Raw genomic sequence first — 19,266 nt, 5'->3', positions numbered from 1 at the left:
TCATCAGAGACTGGATCCCCATCATGGCTATTGACATAAGTGACCCTACTGTAAGATAGCAGCCAAGATTTGTTTCCATAGTTCACAGCCCCAGAGGATATGTCTTTAATGTTACATTTCTTTAGTCTTTCAAGTGGTAAAACAAGCAGCTAGGCCACTGGCAACAGCCCAAGTCAGTAAAATGTAGCAAGCTCCATCAAGGAGAGTGCTGGCCAGACTTAGGATGGGAATGACCTTGAGTTCTGCCCGCTAATCCAAGCGGTGACGTTCACTTTCAGTTTATGTAGCTGGCCCCGAGGCAGGATGGCAGCAGGAGCCCAATGGACCCCATAAGCCTTCAACTTAGTTAAGCCATCAGTGAACCAGGCCCACACATTTAGGGGAAACTCTGAGACCTGAGGGCCCCACTGATACACATCTTTGTTTCAGTTGATTTCTCCCAAGTAGTAGTTGCCAATTTTTCACGTAAAACCAAAGTGTTGCTAGGGTCAGATTGACCACTCTCTGAAGCATTTCATTTCTATTTGGCTTGCGAGGCCTTTCAGGTTCTTCCCATCTTTTTAAATCATCAAGCTCCATTTGACTCGAGGGAGCCGTGGATGCATCCAGCAGGTGGCGCTGTGGGCTGAGAAATGGCCCGTGTCGGGTACACTGGCCCCCCCCCCCCCAATCAAGTTTTTGGGAATACTTGAGAAAATCAAGCTGTGATTTCCTTTCCTCCTCCCCAGATTCTTTATTGTTTCTGCTGGACCATCCGGGAGGGAAAGGAGAGCCAGGTTGGGGAGCAATGTACGTGTTCCACTTTCACCCCCTCCATGTGACGGTCCCTGAATGGGAGAGCCCACTCTCACAGTTTACGGGACTGGAAAAGTGCAAGCAGATACCCCATCAATTCTTACTACCCGTTCAGGTGTAGAAGCAACAAAAACAACGGTCCCCACATGCAGAGTTACTGTAGTTTCACTTTAGCTTCACTTCTCCATTGCAAACCTTGTCCAAATCCCATCAGTTGAATTTGGGCACATTTTCCCCTACAGGAACAAAGACCAAGAAATCTAACAGAGGCATATCAAGGACTGTAGCAAATGACAGGTGTCAGGAGACCATGGTAATCCACATCCTCAATCTCTGGCTGCAAGTGCAGAGTAGAGGGGGAAGCCACCTTGTAAGGCATGCTGGGGGTGGCACAGGAGCTACAGGACTTATGCTTTTTGACCTATTAGGGTATAGTCTGCTCAGAGGTAACCTTTCCAAGCAGTCCACCTTAATTGAGGGCATCTTTTGCCCCACTATCATATCATCCCTGAAGCTTTGCCCAGTTTTAGCATAAGGATGGGGGATTTTCAGGGCAGCAGGGCTGACCACAGAATTTATTTAGATTTTTTTCTCTCTAATGAAGGGCCCAGGTGCTCTCCCATTCCCCTATCACATAAGAGAGCAAACCTATGACACCATTTGGGCAACTTGTTTCAATATCACGTGTCTCTGCTCAGCCTCTAAACATTGACTCAACTCCTGTTCATTAACAAGTACGACAAAGGGGGGATCCTTCATTCCTTCCCACCCACCACTTGGCTGAAGGCATTTGCTACTGGATCCCAGGGCATCTTCTCTTATCTCCAAGCATGGGCCACATTGTACTTCCTGTTTTACAGAGCCACGTCTGTATCAGTATCCAATCCTTGTTGTCAAAACTGTTGGGTCTGGGATTTGATTTTACTTTACTTACAAGCAAATAAGTTAGCTTGTTATTGATTTGTGGTTACTGGCAGAAGACACAAGATTCCTGAGTCAGACACAAAGAACTTTATTACTCACAGCACAGCAAGCAGCATGAGTATTGGGTTATTTGCACTGGTGCTCCAAGTCCCACATGGGTGATGTGTGGGCCAGATGGATGCTACACATGCAGTAGGTTGCCTTGCAGCTGAGCTGGGGTGGAGATGGGGGAGTGTACTGCTTTTATAGCAAGCAGTAAGCAAGCCTGCTCTTCATCCAGGGAACGACATTACCTCTTGAGTTTACTGATTGCATAAATAACCCTGAAAAAATAGTCCATATTAAAGGCAGCTGGCCCAACAATGAGGGAAATTATGCACTTAGTGTAGAAATATAGTATGGGACCTTTATATGATGATACAACAGAGATTTTCAGACTGAAAGCCCAGAGAGTTTGAATCAATAGGCCTAGGGTGAGTTATGGAGTCTGTATTTTATTAAGCCCCCAGGTGATCCTGATGTTAGACTAAAATCTGAGAATCTCTGCTGGAAGCCATACAACTAGGCTGAAGGTGCTACAGCTAGGTTGTAACCCGAGCCCAGAGGACACTCAGGCCACTGGCTTATGCAGCACTGGCCACCGGTGCCTGTCCAGACACCCTTGCCTTACACAGGGATGATGTCTCACAAAGCCACCTGTGACTGCGCCTTGCAAATCCATATTATTTTTTAAGAGATGGGGTCTCACTCTGTCACTGAGTGAGTATAGCTCTCTGCAGCCTTGAACTCCTTTGCTGGGCTCAAGCGATCCTCCCGCCTCAGCCTCCCATGTATCTGGGACTACAGGCACGGCCACTGTACCTGGCTTCCAAACCCACATTAACTAAATCAAGTGGCCTTGTTATTGGGCTTGGGTTGGACAAGCCTCCTGAGTCCGTCACTTTTGACACTGCTCCATGTTGGCAGGAAGAGAGGATGCGCTGGCCAGTGGGCAGTTAACGGAATCCCTGTCCCAGGTGCTGCCCTTGAGCAAGTTCCTCTAGCCCACAAGGGGCTCATCATCTGTGGGCAGTCTGCATCTTGTGGGCACTTTGTCTTTCTGTTTCTCTCTCTCTCTTTCTTATACACACACACACACGCACGCACAAGCTATAATGATCCCATCACACTGAAGTTCAAAAAATTACAGTCAACCAGTAGTAGTGGCTCATGCCTGTAATTCCAACACTTTGGGAGGCTGAGGCAGGAGGATTGATTAAATTCAGGAGTTTGAGAGCAGCCTGGACAACATAGCAAGACCCCTGTCTCTACAAAAAATTGTTTAAAAATTATAAAGATGGGAAAGATGAAGAGAGAAGCAGGTTTGGGGGAACATAACCAGGAATTCTGTTTGGGAGGCTGAAGGTTGAGGTGCTCCTCTGATACTCCAGTGGTTACCAGCTCAAACTAGCAATCAGACCCATGAGACACAATGGGATTTAATGGAGTGCTCTTCTTAGTATGCTTTCTAGAATATAGGACAGGATGTGCACATACAACATGTGAAAGTATTTATGTTGTTGGCAGGTCCAGCAGCTATTCAAGTACACACCTTATTTTGCCACATAGGGATCAATTTCACACAGACAAACTGCAGCTTGGGTTACCCATTGATCTTTTATGCTGTTCTGGTTACAGCATAAGGCCTGTGTGCTAAGTCACAGCTGCCCTGGTTCAAGTGCAATCTTGTGGATCAGGAATCTCACAGCAAATCAGGCAGACAGCAGCATTCCACAGTTACCTTAACCCTAGATTCCAGGGAGATGGTCAGAAGGTGGAGTCCAAGGTCATTTTCCAGACAAGCGTAGGTCAGCCCAGGCCTGATGTGACAGATTAGTAGATAGGAAAAGTTATTCTTAAAGATAAATAGATCCAAATGGAAGAAGTGCATTGTTGGCTCCAATATATTATGATGCTCATCTTCAAAACTTCCACCAACTCTCCAAAGGTTTTCATTGAAATTCAGCTAGCATATTTCCATTTTTTCTAACATCAACCAATTGTTTGTGGCAAACCAATAGGTGCAAATATCCACTGAAATTCTTTCTTTGGAATATTTTTTGACAGGTTAGAAAATTATATTTTCAAGTATTTTATGTGTGCAGATAGAGGTTTTACAGGTGACAATCATTTTTTATTATTGTTTATTGAGGTATAACATATAAAGTGTACAAATTCTAAGTATACAACTCTTTTATATCTACTGAGATAAAGTATTTTGTTTTTGTTTTTGTTTTATTTTTAGACAGAGTCTTGCTTTGTTGTCCAGGCTAGAGTGAGTGCTGTGGCGTCAGCCTAGCTCACAGCAACCTCAAACTCCTGGGCTCAAGTTCAAGCAATCCTGCTGTCTCAGCCTCCCGAGTAGCTGGAACTACAGGCATGCGCCACCATGCCCGGCTAATTTTTTCTATATATATTAGTTGGCCAATTAATTTCTTTCTATTTTATAGTAGAGACAGGGATCTCGCTCTTGCTCAGGCTGGTTTCAAACTCCTGATCTCGAGCAATCCGTCCACCTCGGCCTCCCAGAGTGCTAGGATTACAGGCGTGAGCCACCATGCCCTGCTGAGATAAAGTATTTTGTGTGTATGTGTGTGTGTGTGTGTGTGTGTATATATATATATATATATATATATATATATATATGCAGATCCCACTGATCACAGATGGCAAATATTGACTGAAGCAAAAAATTGAAATTAAAAACATATTGAATGTATTGCTCAAAATTCACAAAACTGAATATAAAAGAAATGTAATTAATTACAGTTTTCTAGCCTCTGGTCTTGATACAACCACCACTGTACAAGAACTAAGAGGATCCCTCTGGATTGTTTAGCAGAAAAAAATTAAAAATAATAAAAAAGGAACTGGAAGTAACTAAGGGATGTATTAAAGAACAGCACAGGGAGACAGCAGACTCCAGCTAATGGGAAACTGCATGATAAATTATCCTTTTCCTTAAACAAATAAATTACAATGAAGAAAAATAAGATGAAAAGAGAATTCACAGATTAAAGAAAGTTAAGATGCATATCAATCAATCTCAGTACTGACCTTGCTTAGATCCCAATTCAAATAAACAGTAGTACAGAAAATAAATTGTATAAGGCAATCAGGGGAATGTGATCACTGGCTCAATATATAATATTAAATAGTTATTGTTCAGTATTTTTAGGTGATAATGTTATAGGAATTTGCTTCAAAATAATCAGAAGGGATTCTGAAACTCTAGATGAAACAAGATTGGTAGTTTATTGACAATTATTGAAGCTTGGTGATGGGTGCATGATTTTTCACAAGAAAAAGTTTAAAAATATACATGAACAGTTTCTTTATGGGAATTTTTTTTTTTTTTTTTTGAGACAGAGTCTCGCTTTGTTGTCCAGGCTAGAGTGAGTGCCCTGGCGTCAGCCTAGCTCACAGCAACCTCAAACTCCTGGGCTTGAGTGATCCTTCTGCCTCAGCCTCCCGAGTAGCTGGGACTACAGGCATGCGCCACCATGCCCGGCTAATTTTTTTTATATATATATCAGTTGGCCAATTAATTTCTTTCTATTTATAGTAGAGACGGGGTCTCGCTCTTGCTCAGGCTGGTTTTGAACTCCTGACCTTGAGCAATCCGCCCGCCTCGGCCTCCCAAGAGCTAGGATTACAGGCGTGAGCCACAGCGCCCGGCCATCTTTATGGGAATTTGACATCTTTTTTCCCCCTTTCACTTCAAATCTATTCCACTTTTCTCATGGAGTTTTACCTAATGTAATATTTTTTATGTGTAAAATCTTTTTATTAATCAAGCATAATTCTCTGCAAAAAATTGTATATAAACTGAAATTTAATCAAATTTTAATTTTCTATGAATGTAATGCTTTAAATGTTAAAACAATTCTCCTGGGTTTTCATTATTAGTAGTTCACAACTGAGCAAAAGATAAATGTATAACAAATATGATCTATGATTAACAGAGAAAATTATTTTTATTAGATATTTATCTCTTGAGATAGAGTGTCTTGTTTTTCTCAGTAGATAAACATTACTTACTACATTGAGGTATTAAATATATTCCTACTTTTTTTTTTTTTGAGACAGAGTCTCACTCTGTTGCCCCGGCTAGAGTGCTGTGGCATCAGCCTAGCTCACAGCAACCTCAAACTCCTGGGCTCAAGCAATTCTTCTGCCTCAGCCTCCCGAGTAGCTGAGACTACAGGCCATGCATCACCATGCCCAGCTAATTTTTTCTATATATTTTTAGTTGGCCAATTAATTTCTTTCTATTTTTTAGTAGAGATGGGGTCTGCTCAGGCTGAGGCTGGTTTAGAACTCCTGACCTTGAGCAATCCCCCCACCCCCCACCTCAGCTTCCAGGAGTGCTAGGATTACAGGCATGAGCCATCGTGCTTGGCCAATCCTACTTTTGTTTTTATAGATGTAACTGTTAAGAAATCTTGCTCTCATAAATTAGTAGATGAGTGGTGAAAGGAATATAGTTGCAGCAATGTCATATTTATATGCCAAGAATCACATGGTGATTTATGAACAGAAATGGTTTTCTTGGCAGCTGACAACTTGATTAGGTCCTCCTCTCATTTTATTGGAGGGAAATAATAAAACACCACTTGAATCACAAAAGGGTTGTTCACCTGCTCAATCTTGACAGCAATATTTCAAATTATCCCTTTTATGTAGTACCCCAGAGGTTTTAATACCTCAGGGCAATGCACTGCTGTAAGATTTAGGGCTAAGAAGTTGACTATCTTCTGTCAAGTGAGGAAGGCCATTTTGAAAGGATACTTTGACCATAGGGATCTTTTCAGGGGATTAGTTTTAAAGTTGTATCAGTAGAAAATGAGAGGACAGGTACAGTGGCTCACACCTGTAATCCTAGCAGTTTGGGAGGCTGAGGCAGGAGGATTTCTTGAACTCAGGAGTTCGAGGCCAACCTGAGCAAGAGCAAGACCCTATCTAAATTAAAATTGAAAAATTAGCTGGGTATCCTGGAGTGTGCCTGTAGCCCCAGCTACTCAGGAGGCTGAGGCTGGAGGATCGCTTGAGCGCAGGAGTTTGAGGTTTCGGTGAGCTCTGATGACGACACTGCTCTCTAGCCTGGGCAACAGAGCGAGACTCTGTCTCAAAAAAAAAAAAAAAAAAAAAAGAGAACCTGGAAATTGCTTCTCTCACAACTATCTCCACACAGTCCATGGAAAGATTTGTATGTTCCCAACCCCCTTCTACATCCCTCAGGGTCCTCATACCCTTGTCTGGAAACTGTTGAGGTCATCAGTACCCATCCTTCTATTGAATTTTGCTAAGGCTTACTTTTTTACTTTATTTTTTTCTTTCTTTTAGTTAAAAACTACGTGGAAATTTAAATAGTTGTCTTCCACACCTTGGTGGACTGCCTTAAGCATCTCTCTGGTGTCTCATGGCACTGTGGAGACCTCAGACTCAGAACAATCATGAATAGTATGGCTTTGGAGAACTTGCTGGGAGTTAAAGGGACAGGTTCCGGGGCAAACACCAGTGGTAACTGCAAATTGACTCATTAGCCCCAGAGTAACAGAGTTGATTGAATTGATGGTGCTGGGAGCCCAAGAGCTGTTCCCTGAGGATTGTCAGTAGATCTTTTACTGAAGAAACCCTCCCACTTTGAGAAGCCTCACTCTACTTCCTTCTTCCCTCCTCTCCCTGCCCTGCCTTCTCTATCCCTGTTCTTCTTGTGCTGAAGGAACTAGTGGAAGAGTAAAGAATTGAGATGAGAAAATAACAAATGCTCAGGTTTTTTTTAGGGGGGGGGGACTGCGTGTATTGAATGGCCTAGCTATTCCAGGTATTTGCTCAAGTTCTTCCAGGGGTCTAGGACCGGAGGAGATGGGTCACACGCCCACCCCTCTCAGGCCACCCTTGGTTTTACTGGTCATTTGTGCAGTTTTCTCTTGCCTCAGGGCCTTTGCACTGGCTGTTTCCTTTGCCTAGAACAGCCCCCCCTCCCCTCATGGGCCATTATGGGAACTGGGTATTTAAATTGCTGTCCTTAAACCAAAGTCATGGAGAGGAAGGTCTGTTGTATTCTCAGAACTCAGGGGGTAAGTAATAAATACTGGGTGTAGTAAAAATTGGGATAAGAAGGCAGGCAGGGCTGTAAGAGGAATAAGAGGGCCTTTGCTACTCAGGATATTGCAAGATTTCATTTTGCACATAACCTGTAACTTAGAGGATTCCCCCAGTGAGGGAGTAAGAGTGAGCGCCCCACGACCTCACCCATGCTCATTCCCCTCCAGCATCTCACACATCTGACACATCCTCAGTTTTTTTTTTCATCTGCAGCTTCCTCTTTTCTGTTCTTTCCACCTGTAGAGTTTTTATTCTTAGGTGAATTCTCCTCTGGGCCGGAATGTTTTCTTCAGATTTTAGTAATTTAAAGGGGGCCCTTGGCAGGGCGCCCGTGGCTCACACCTGTAATCCTAGCACCCTGGGAGGCCAAGGCGGGTGGATTGCTCGAGGTCAGGAGTTTGAAACCAGCCTGAGCAAGAGCGACACCCATCTCTACTATAAATAGAAATTAATTGGCCAACTAATATATATAGAAAAAATTAGCAGGGCATGGTGGCACATGCTTGTAGTCCCAGCTACTCGTGAGGCTGAGGCAGGATTGCTTGAGCCCAGGAGTTTGAGGTTGCTGTGAGCTAGGCTGACGCCACAGCACTCACTCTAGCCCAGGCAACACAGTGAGACTCTCTCTCAAAAAAGGGGGGGAGGGGCTCTTTTACGTGAAGTAAATACCTTGGTTCGTTTGGAAACAAACTTCAAATAAGGGCACAAATTTTATATTGACGAATTATTCAAAACTCTTAAGTTTGCCACAGCGCTTCGGCACACGGTCTGAGAAGCGCGGGCACGTCGCCCCCGCCGGTGGTGCCCAAGCATGCGCCCTGAGGCTGGGGACCCATAGCCCGCTGCTCCCGCACCTGCGCGGGGTCCAGCCCCGGCTCGCCAGCGGCCCTGAGTCAGCCAACCACCGAGAGGTGAGGACCTCCCACTTTCCTAGACAGAACGAGTGGGCATTAGGGGCATGGGGGTGAGCTGGGTGGTGTAAACGACCGACCCGGAAGCGAAACGGGGGAAACTTCCGTTCTTTGTTCTGTCCCCGGTGTGTGGGTCTGTGACAGGGTTCAACAGGGCCTGGTCTGTGTCCGGCCCCCTATATCTCCCGTCCTTGCCCCCAGGGTGAGTCCGGCCGTCCTTGGGGCTCGCGGTTAGACGGGGGCTGCGGTCGCCGGGAAAGGGGGTGGTGTCCGTGCCGCTGTGGCTCGCGGGGTCCCCCAGGCTGGCCTGGAGCAGGGTGCGGGGAGGCGCCCCTCCCTGCCCCGAAGCCAGTCCTCTACTCCACTTCCCCGGAGGACCCCCCCCCCCCGAGTCCCCAACACAGAGAGACCCTGTGTGGGGCGGGCAGGGGAGGAAAGGCGCCCAGGTTCTGGTTTTGTGACTTACACAGCGTGCAGATCGAGCGTGTAAAAGTTTCAGTATGGTATAGAGAAGTCCCTCTCTTAAAAACAGCTGGTGACAACGACCCTCGCTCGGTACTTCTAGACGCATTTACTTGATGTTAACACTTATACGCGCCTGTGGTAGGAGAGGAAGTTTATTTTTACTTACGTGGGTCCGAGGATCAGAGAATGTGTAGTTCTGCGAGGGATATGTAGTTAGAACCACCGCTGGGAGGGCAGGCAAACTCATTCCGAGAATAATCCCACTGGAGCCCAGTAAATCGAGTCATTTTCCAGGAGCGATACAGCCGACTCTGGCTCCCATTTTCAGTTGTATTAGATTTACTAATTTGATAGTGCTTTATCAGTGATGTTGAACCCACGCTGGTGTTTACGTTCTGAAGGGTGTATGTAAACTCCACAAGAGGATGACAGGATGATGAACCTGTAATCTCTGGAATAATTAGGGGAATTAAAGGTATTTTTTTCTCCAGAAGAGACATCTGTGGAGAGTTAGCAGTATTTGGTTTCAACTGTTTATGAACAGTCGTATAGAAGAAGAATCTATCATTGAAGCTGTATAGGGCACTAGGTTTCTGTGAGGTGAAGGTCCAAGGAGATAGATTTTCAGTTTAACACCTGAAGACCCCTAATGGCTAACCTGTGCAACAGTGGAACAGACTTCCTGCTGAAGTGCTTGAGAGTACAGTATCTAGCAAGTTAACTGAGAGAACTTTCTTACCCTGAGTGGAGGCTTTCTTACCCTGAGTGGAGGTTAACCCAGAGAACCTTCAGTTCCCTTTTGGGTCTTTCCAGGGGTACAACCCAAATACCAGTTGTGGTGGTTGTAATTTGTATTTATCAACATATGTTTTCTTTTTTTCTTATCTCTGTCTGTATTAGAAATGAAGTTTATGTGAATGTTTTAAATTCCCTCCCCCCCCCAATCATACAGCATTGGCATCGACTAATGTCACAATTTCCAGGATCTTGAACAGAGGCTGCCAAATTCCCAATAATTGCTACTTTGGCCTTCTAGGGACTAACTCCAAAGAAGGGAGGACAGAGTTCAGCAGGTAAAACTTTCTGTGAAGTGTTCTCACTGCTAGGTTATCTTTCTCAGTCTCCAAGATTAGCTTCAGGGAGTTGGGTTGACAGCAGAGCAGGGGAAGGGCCCTGCCTGGACCTGAAGCTGTGGGGCACAATGGAGAGTTTTCTTTCTATGAGAAACATTGTTTACTGATCCAGACACTGGGGACTTGTTCTCAACAATATGCCTTTGAGTTCTGGCTTTGCTTAACCCAGCTGTGGGGAGGAACTATTGTCTTTTTCTCTGCAGTCAGAGTCTTTGACTTGCCTTTCTAGGGAGAATTAGTACTGACCTGATTTGTTGGGAGTATTTGCTCATAAACAGTCCCGGAAATTGTAAAGGTGGTTGATAATTAAAAATGGTGGCTGATTCTGAGAAATTGTTGAAGGGATCCTGCTGGGAGAGTGATAGTGGCAAAAGTGTGTGTCACCTTGATTTCCAGTGGGTCTGGCTTATGCCTGATGCACTGCTTTCCACTGTGTGATGGCATTGGTATTGGGCATTCTGTACCCCCTTGCTACCCAAAGACCATAGTTCTCCAAACTTTCAAGGGACTCTGAGATAGGGCCCCTCCTCCTTTTGTGGCTCCTGTGAGAGTAGCAGTCTGTAATGATGAAGCAAATACTTTTTGAATTACTGATTTTTTTCACTCCTTGCAATATTGTCTTGCAATATAGTTGGCACTCAACAAATGTTTGTTATATGAGCAAATGAGTGAACAGATAAAGATAGAGAGGTAGATGAAATCCAGGGTTTTTTTCCTTATGTTCTTGCATAAATGTAAGGATGCTCTGGTGGCTGCTGGACTTATTCTACATGTATTGATCTTGCCACAGTTTTCAGGTGTGAAGTAGAAACTTCTGCTTGTGATCCAAACCTTGGTCTAAGTACTAATATTACATTTTATCCTCCAAGCCACAGAGAACAGACCTCTTGATTATGGTAACAACTGGGGAGTAGAGACATTACTAGGGATAAAAGAGTAATAGTGAATCTTATGTTTTAAAAAATACTAGTCTCCACTTATATTCTGATCCAAGAAAATGTCTTATGAGAAAAGGGAGATAAAAAGAAGGCAGCTGCCTTCTCACTGAGAGGAAACACAGCAAGTGAGACTAGTCCAGGGGTGGAGAATTTATAGCCTTAATGCCACATGTGGCCTTCTAGGTCCTTAAGTGTGGCCTTTTGACTGAATCCAAATTTTATATAACAAATTTGTTCCTACCCCTGGATTAGTCTTTTTATCCTGGTCAATATATATGCCCACTTTTTGGTGTTTTAAATATCATCACTTAGTGTGTAGGGGGAGCTATTGTTGAGAAACTTGGGCCCTTTTTGTGGTCCTTGTGGTAGTCTTATTACAGGGAGTGGGCGTACATATTCAATAGAATCTAAAAGATTAGTCCTATTGCTGTGTTTTCTCTCACTGTTCTTGGGTACTAACTGAAATAGTTCTGCTCTTTCTGTACTCAGGAGGTTTTTTTGAATTATTTTGAACCTTGAACTTTTGCTTCTGCAGTGCTTCCTCATTCTCATTCAAACCTGCTTCCTGCTGAGTCTGCAGAGACCAGAGACTGGATCATCTAGCCCTACCCATGGAAACTCAGGCTGATCATGTATCTCAGGAACCTCAGGCCCTGCTTGAGAGTGGTGAGGAATAGGGATTCACTCATTCTTTTACTCAGTCATTCAGCAATCATCGGTTGAAATTTCTCATTCACCAACTACTAGGCTAACTACTAAAATCCAGACATGAGTAAGACACACTCCTTGCCATTTAGAAATTCACAACCTAGTGGGGAAGGCTAACTGAAACCAGCAATTAGTGGACAGCTTGATAAGTTTTATTATGGGGGCATTTCTGAACGGTTGTGAACGTCCTGAGTGTGATTAAGAAAATTGTGACAGTTCATTTTTCCATCAGCCAGGAAGGACGTGTTGAGGTTGGCATACCCATCAAGGACAGTAACTACCATGGCTTCCAGTGCTTTGAAGAAACCTCAGACATGTGGCCTCCTGGCAAGGTGTCTGCAGTTTCATGTTGTTGGAGCATTTGTTGTATCCCTGGGGATTGCAGCTTTCTATAAGTTCACTGTAGCTGAAACAGGAAAGAAGGCATATGCAGATTCCTATAGAAATTATGATTCTATGAAAGATTTTGAGGAGATGAGGAAGGCTGGTATCTTTCAGAGTACAGAGTGATTTTGGAATATAAAGGTGCAATTGCTTGGACCTAGACCATGGATTGAAGAGGTCTCCATGAGCCTGTATCTTATCCTTTTTAACTTGTGCAAACTTCTTGAGTGCCAGTGATGTGAGCTGTATTTATACCTAGGTATCACTCAAAAACTGCACTATAAAACACCCCTGGTAACAATAGACATCTTTGTGTGGTCAGCAAAAGAAAGAAAGAAAGAAAATTGTGACAATCACTGAATTCCATTTTTCAGGCATTGTGTACCATTGACTTCATAGGCAGAATTTGTGTCTTAGAGGAAGCTGTCAGGAATCATTTTTCAGGACACAAGCAAAAGGTTAAAATGGGTAGGAAGCCACTAAAATATATTTTGCTTTCATAGGCTGTGCCACTGACCTCTTGTCTGATGATTCAACAGATCTAGTATCTCCAGGGATTCAGAGCTCTAAGAGACAAATATGTAAACTTAAGAATTACAGATAAAGATAAGTGATCAAGCACAGAAACAGGAAGTGCCTGTGGTATATAGATTGGATCTGGGGAGGGAGAGTAAGAAGAGCTGTGGGCATGGTGTATGGAAGGAACATGAGCAGGATCACCTGTTTCTGGCCAAGCTTGGGCAAATGAACAAGAATCCAGCAATCACTAAACATGGGACTGGGTAGTTTCACTGAGATCAGAGTGACCTGGGGCAGATTGGAAACCAAGAATTACCAGGCTCTGGGCCGACTCTGCTCAGGCAGGATGGATCTACCCTGAATATGCCTCTGTTGTACGCACCTTTAGTAGCTGCAGAGGAAGCAAACTTAGAAATGTAAGAGGGAGCAACCAGGACCCTGTGAACTTTCTGGGGATTGAGCAGTCAGCAAGTCAGGAGGCCAGAGAGTAGATGGACTCATTCCTGGCCTCTTTTATTGCCCTTCAGCTCTTCCTTCTTCAAAAGTTCCTGCCTTTTCCAACAAGGACAGCCTGGGAGATGAGATGTTGGCAGCTGCACTCCTAAAGGCCAAGTCCCAGGTGAGCTCTGGTTTCTTTCATCCTTTTCCTTCCCACTTTTGAGGACATTTTTTGTGTAGCAATATCACGTTTAGAGCCCTATTCCCTAATTGCCTTCATTAGGATTGTGATTCTTTCCTGCTAAATAATGGACCTTTACCTTCCATCTTGGCCTCTTGTCTCCTACTCTGACTGCCTTTCTCCACTTCCCAGATATGTATTATTCAGCCCCATCTTGAGTTATTTTTGGGGGGACTACCAGTCCCATCTCTTGCCCTGAAATTGCATGCCAGAACATGTTGTTTCAGGAGTTAGTGACATTTGAGGATGTTGCTGTGTACTTCATCCGGAAGGAGTGGAAGCGTTTGGAACCTGCTCAGAGAGACCTCTACAGGGATGTGATGCTGGAGAATTATGGGAACGTGTTCTCACTGGGTAAGGAGTTGAGCCTTCTCAACAAAACTCCCTGGTCTGTCTTTTCTTCTTTGTTTGCTAGTAACAATCTAGCCATTGAAAACAGTTAGCTAAGGATTGACTTAGTTTCAGAAAATTGTAATAACAATAATAATCGTAACTCACATTTATACAGCAATTTGTAGCTTATAAAGAGTTCTCATATATATTCACTCATTTAATCTTCATGGTAACACAGTAATTGAGGTGTAGATAGATAGTATTATCCTCATAGGTGAGGAAAATGAGTTCAAAGATCGCAAGTGCCTTGTCATAGAGCTGGTGAGTGGCAAAACTCAAGCCCCAGTCTTTTTAACTCCAAATGTGGTACTTTTCCATGTCATTCTCACTACTTAATATAGAATCCAGAGATTTTTCTAAAGTATTAGTGTGTTGGGATCCCTGAACGTTTGAGGTGCTGCTCTGTGCCCAAGTAAACTGGGACTCCGTCTACTCCTCCCCTTCTCTGCTGGATTACTTCTAAGGACCTGTGCTTTGTTCAGGACCTAGTGTACTTGCTGCTGTATAGAAATTTAAACTTATTTTAAGGAGAAATTAGCTTCTTAAGCTTTAAGATATAAACCATTAACTCCTTGTCTCTTGTTCCACTTTTAGTGAGAACGTTTTCCCAGGCAGTGCCAGAGGGTCTTCTTAACTCCCATTTGGACCCTCCTGTACATTTCCTTTCTGTTCCCTGTAGACCCTGGGTTTGGGATTGAGCTCTGGTACCACTCAGTGTGAGCAGGATAAACCTCCTTGTCTCATGTTTCTCCCATGAGCAGGATTCCCATTTCTGAATCCTGACACGATTTCTCAGCTGGAGTGAGAGGAAGAGCCGAGGGTCCTGGGTTTGAAGGGAACTGAGAACAGAGAGGTCCTGAGAGGTACCTGTTCAGGTGAGGGAGAAACAGCTGTTCCTGTCCCTAACACTCATTGCCCTGTCTTTTTAAAATACCCATAAGCTAAAAATGCTAACTATCTGGACCTTTTATACTTATCCTCTATGTCTGAAGCCCCTTTAGAAATTCCAGTGTAGGCCAGGTGTAATGGCTCATGCCTGTAATCCTAGCACTCTGGGAGACCAAAGGGGGAGGATCACTTGAGCTCAGGAATTCAAGACTAGCCTGAGCAAGAGCCGAGACCCTGTCTCTACAAAAAATAGAAAAAATTAGCCAGGTTTGGTGGCATGCATAGTGCCAGTCTATAGTCCCAGGTACTCAGTCCCAGCTTCTCGGGAGGCTAAAGTAGGAGGATCATTTGAGCCCAGGAGTTTGAGCTTGCAGTGAGCTATGATGATGCCACTGCACTCTAGCCTGGGGTGACAGAGTAAGACTCTGTCAAAAAAAAAAAAAAAATCATTAAAAAAAATTAGCAACTCCAATGTAGTGAAAATAGAGAAGTAAAACACTGAGATTGTTTGCGTAGCCTCACGTGCAAGCATAGCCTTCCAGGTGTAGGGCCTAGAAGTGGACTAAATTCTGTCTTGCTGTTTCCTTGGGTTTGGCATATGTGACCATATGTGGCATGATGACAAACATGATCTTTTCAGGACTCATTGGGGTCATTAGTACCTTTGCACTGACTCCTTCCTGTTCTGCTGCTGTTTCTCCTTGCCCTTCTACACCTTTCTCACCAGCCTTCTGTTTATTTTCCTGTATTTGTGGTCACCATCTCCCCAGTTATAGCTGTTGTGTCTGACCTCTCTGAAGACTGTCACTTCATTAAGCAGAATGATCTTTCTCTTCTAATTTTGGTTCTCTGCCTTTCTGCTTGCTTGATCCATCCTCCCCTCCTTAGAAACTCAGCTTTCTCTGTACTTTCAGCTCTTTTCTCCTAGATTTTGCTTTCTGCCTTACTCCTTCTCCGTCTCCTTAGCCCAGTTACCTTGTTTTGCCTTAGCTTCACACATATGGGTAGGCCTCTTTGCTGGCATGCATTCTTAGCACTATAATCATGTGATTATCCTGTCCTCTGATTTTCATTCTTCCACAAGGAACAAGTGACATTTGTGTTTTTTATTGTGCCAGATGGTGAGACCAGAACCGAGAATGACCAAGAAATTTCTGAAGACACAGGATCACATGGGGTGCTACTGGGAAGATTCCAAAAGGATATTTCTCAGGGTCTTAAGTTTGAAGAAGCCTATGAACGAGAAGTCAGTCTAAAGAGGAAGCTGGGGAACTCTTCTGGAGAAAGATTAAATAGGAAAATGCAAGATTTTGGTCAAGTGACAGTTGGGGAAAAGCTAACCCCTGTGGGAGAGAGAAGTGAGAAATATGCTTTCGGGAACAGCTTCACTGTGAGTTCCAACCTCCTTTCCCATCAGAGACTTCCTGTGGGAGACAGACCCCATAAATGTGATGAATGTAGCAAGAGCTTTAATCGAACTTCAGACCTTATTCAGCATCAGAGAATCCACACTGGGGAAAAACCCTATGAATGTAGTGAATGTGGGAAGGCCTTCAGCCAGAGCTCACATCTTATTCAGCATCAGAGAATCCACACTGGGGAGAAACCTTATGAATGTAATGATTGTGGGAAGACCTTCAGCTGTAGCTCTGCTCTCATTCTGCATCGGAGGATCCACACTGGGGAGAAACCTTACGAATGTAATGAGTGTGGGAAAACCTTTAGCTGGAGCTCCACCCTTACTCACCATCAGAGGATCCATACTGGCGAGAAACCATATGCCTGTAATGAATGTGGGAAGGCCTTCAGCAGGAGCTCCACCCTTATTCATCATCAGAGAATCCACACTGGAGAGAAACCCTATGAATGTAATGAGTGTGGGAAGGCCTTCAGCCAGAGCTCACACCTCTATCAGCACCAGAGAATCCACACTGGAGAGAAGCCCTACGAATGTATGGAATGTGGAGGAAAGTTTACCTATAGTTCAGGCCTTATTCAGCATCAAAGAATCCACACGGGGGAGAATCCCTATGAATGTAGTGAGTGTGGGAAAGCCTTCAGGTATAGCTCAGCTCTTGTTCGCCATCAGAGAATTCACACTGGAGAGAAGCCTTTGAATGTAATGGGTATGAGCAAAAGTTCTCTCAGAGTTACTGCTGAGTTAAATATCAGAGAATCTACATGAAAGAGCCACACATCTGTTTTCCTCACTTCCTCTGAATCTCAAGAGCTCTTGCCTTACTATATAGTATGAACAATTTATGATCTGTCCCTTTTAATTCAAACCTTTCACTTTAAAGAATGGGGCAAATTGGGCAAATTGTCCTGGCACAGTGATCAGCAGCCTAGTGAAGTTTGCCTGGAATCCTGCTGGCCTTGGAAAATGATGAGGCCAGCTGCATATCACATGGTGGGAATAGAAGGAAGCTCTGGGACCAGTCACCCCATTTTGGAAGGGAGTTTGCACTAATCCATTTTCCTCACAGTAGAGAAGCCTTTCCAAAGTGGGGATGGAAGCACAGTAGGGACAAAATTCCAAGGATTCCTCTACTTGGAGTCAGTGCAGAAAGCAGTGTAAAGAATGTTCTGGGTCCTGTTACTTGCTAGGAAGGGGAAATAGAAGCTGTATTTCAAAGCCACTGTTCCTAATCCAGCTTTAAGTTTTACTGAGGAACATACTATTTTGTTTCATGATTTCATTAATTATAGAGATTTGGCGTTGAGGGATTTATTAAGGTGGGGGGGAAAGACCCCCCAAAATTTTCTGTGATAACTGTATTATTGAAGCTCTTGGAGCTGCAAGACCATTTTTCCAAGAGTAGTCTGGCAATATTGTAGGCAGACCGCTGCCCTTCCCTGTTGTAACAGGGCTGGCTGGGAAATCCATCCAGGCAGTGAATAACCTGAGGGCGAGGATCAGAAGCATTCAGCATTGGCCTCTGAGTTCTGTCTTTTCTCCTCCATTCCCCTTCTGTGATGAAAAGTGATTTTATCTAAACCTCTAATTACTAAGGATGCTTTCAAGGAGCCCACTCAGCCTGCTTGCCCTGCCCTCTGCCACCTCTGACATCTGGCACCAGCAGCCAGACCAGTCTTGACTCCACCTCTGACTATTTACCAGCTGAGGATTAATGCAAATAAAGAGCAAAGCCCAGAGAAGAAAGGCTGTGGCCTGAGCCTGGTGACAGGGCTCCTTACTGGGTTGGATGGAGCTCCCTGAGTTTTCCCAACCAAAAGGATGGCCTTCCATTGTGTTTTCCCAAACCTGCTCATCCTGTAGCATAACTGAAGTGCACTATTAAACAGAATAGTTTTTCAGAAGGAGAGATTGAGTGTGGTTTTGTGTAGGGATCAAATTTATTTCAGTTAAAACAGGATACTTAAGTGACTATAAATGGAATCTGAAAGTTAGCCTCTAAAATTTCTTTATGACAACATTTCTCTTAGTCACAAAAATGAGACTTCTCTTTCACCCAGACCTCCATCATATTCCTCCAAATACTGCTGCAGACTGTCTCAAAATCATTTACACAGTCACACCCACCTGCAGACCCACATTTAAGATTTTATGAGCTGTAGATCATTTGGTGTGGTATAGTAGTTAAAACCAGCAACCCAAACAAGAAAGGTCTTATGGGTATAGGGTCCTTGACAGAAGAGCTTGGTTGTTGGGGAGCAATAAGCAAATTTAGATTTATTGGTTTGGCCATTGCTGGGAGGCTGTTGCAGCTCTGGGGAAAGCCAGGATGGAAATAATGGAGGAGTTGAGAAAATGGAATGCTGATGTCTTTGGAAAATTCTAGATCATATATTGTGATTGACCACCTAGTAGTTTTTAATTTCACAAAACTAAATGAAACTGATCATTTTGGCTCTTTAACATTTGCCACATACTTGCAGATTGTCTTTGTTTTTCAAAGGGTGGACCATGAACTATCCATATTAGGTTCACCAGGCTGCTTGTTAGTGCAGGTTTCTTGAGCCTCAAAGCAGACCTATATAAGAATTTCTGGAGATAGAATCTAAAAATATGCACTGAGAAGGAAAAAATAGCAATGGAATAGAGAAAATTTCTAGGAGGTGATAAACTTGGTAGGCCTGAGAAGTCAGGCCCTATGTGGTAAAGAAGAGGAGGCTCTCAGCACGGCAGTTTGGGGTGAGCCTGAGCATGGCAACTCATGGGGTGCTTCACGTGGAGCTCTGGAAGACACCTGAACTGGTAAAACTGCTAGGTGATGTATAGGTACTAAATGTGAAGGATCAGCCCTCTACTCAGATACTGAAGCACGGAGACAGACTGAGTGGCTGAATGGGGCCTGACAGTGATCAGGGCCATTGCATAAAAAATAAGTTTTGTGTTCTAAAATAACTTTGAAACT

General features: G+C 43.9%; 1 protein-coding gene across 3 annotated transcripts; it reads left to right on the top strand.

The window, feature by feature from the left end:
- Window positions 1–8,876: 8,876 nt before the first annotated feature.
- On the top strand, window positions 8,877–18,208 carry ZNF3 (zinc finger protein 3). Of its 3 annotated transcripts, XM_012759004.2 has the most exons (6): window positions 8,877–8,982; window positions 10,198–10,318; window positions 11,852–11,982; window positions 13,455–13,546; window positions 13,834–13,960; window positions 16,006–18,208. In XM_012759004.2, the coding sequence occupies exons 3-6, from the start codon at window positions 11,928–11,930 to the stop codon at window positions 17,070–17,072; spliced, it is 1,341 nt and encodes a 446-aa protein (XP_012614458.1). In that variant the 5' UTR covers window positions 8,877–8,982; window positions 10,198–10,318; window positions 11,852–11,927; the 3' UTR covers window positions 17,073–18,208. The 3 variants fall into 3 exon arrangements, with proteins under 3 accessions (XP_012614458.1, XP_012614459.1, XP_012614461.1); XM_012759005.2 differs by lacking the exon at window positions 10,198–10,318 and having other exon boundaries at window positions 8,883–8,982; XM_012759007.2 differs by lacking the exons at window positions 10,198–10,318; window positions 11,852–11,982 and having other exon boundaries at window positions 8,883–8,982.
- The last annotated feature ends 1,058 nt before the right edge of the window (window positions 18,209–19,266 follow it).

The sequence above is a fragment of the Microcebus murinus genome, chromosome 19, assembly GCF_040939455.1.
Source record: "Microcebus murinus isolate Inina chromosome 19, M.murinus_Inina_mat1.0, whole genome shotgun sequence".
Lineage (NCBI taxonomy): Eukaryota > Metazoa > Chordata > Mammalia > Primates > Cheirogaleidae > Microcebus > Microcebus murinus.
Note: the sequence above shows the minus strand (reverse complement) of the source record. Positions and strands in the feature narration are given on the sequence as shown.

What these genes read in the sequence shown, in the direction of transcription:
- ZNF3 (XM_012759004.2), top strand. Translation starts at nt 11,928, where the DNA reads ATGGAAACTCAGGCTGATCATGTATCTCAGGAACCTCAGGCCCTGCTT. An exon ending in TCAGGCCCTGCTTGAGAGTG is followed by an intron (nt 11,983 to 13,454) that starts GTGAGGAATAGG and finishes ATTGCCCTTCAG; the next exon opens with CTCTTCCTTCTTCAAAAGTT. An exon ending in TGGGAACGTGTTCTCACTGG is followed by an intron (nt 13,961 to 16,005) that starts GTAAGGAGTTGA and finishes TTATTGTGCCAG; the next exon opens with ATGGTGAGACCAGAACCGAG.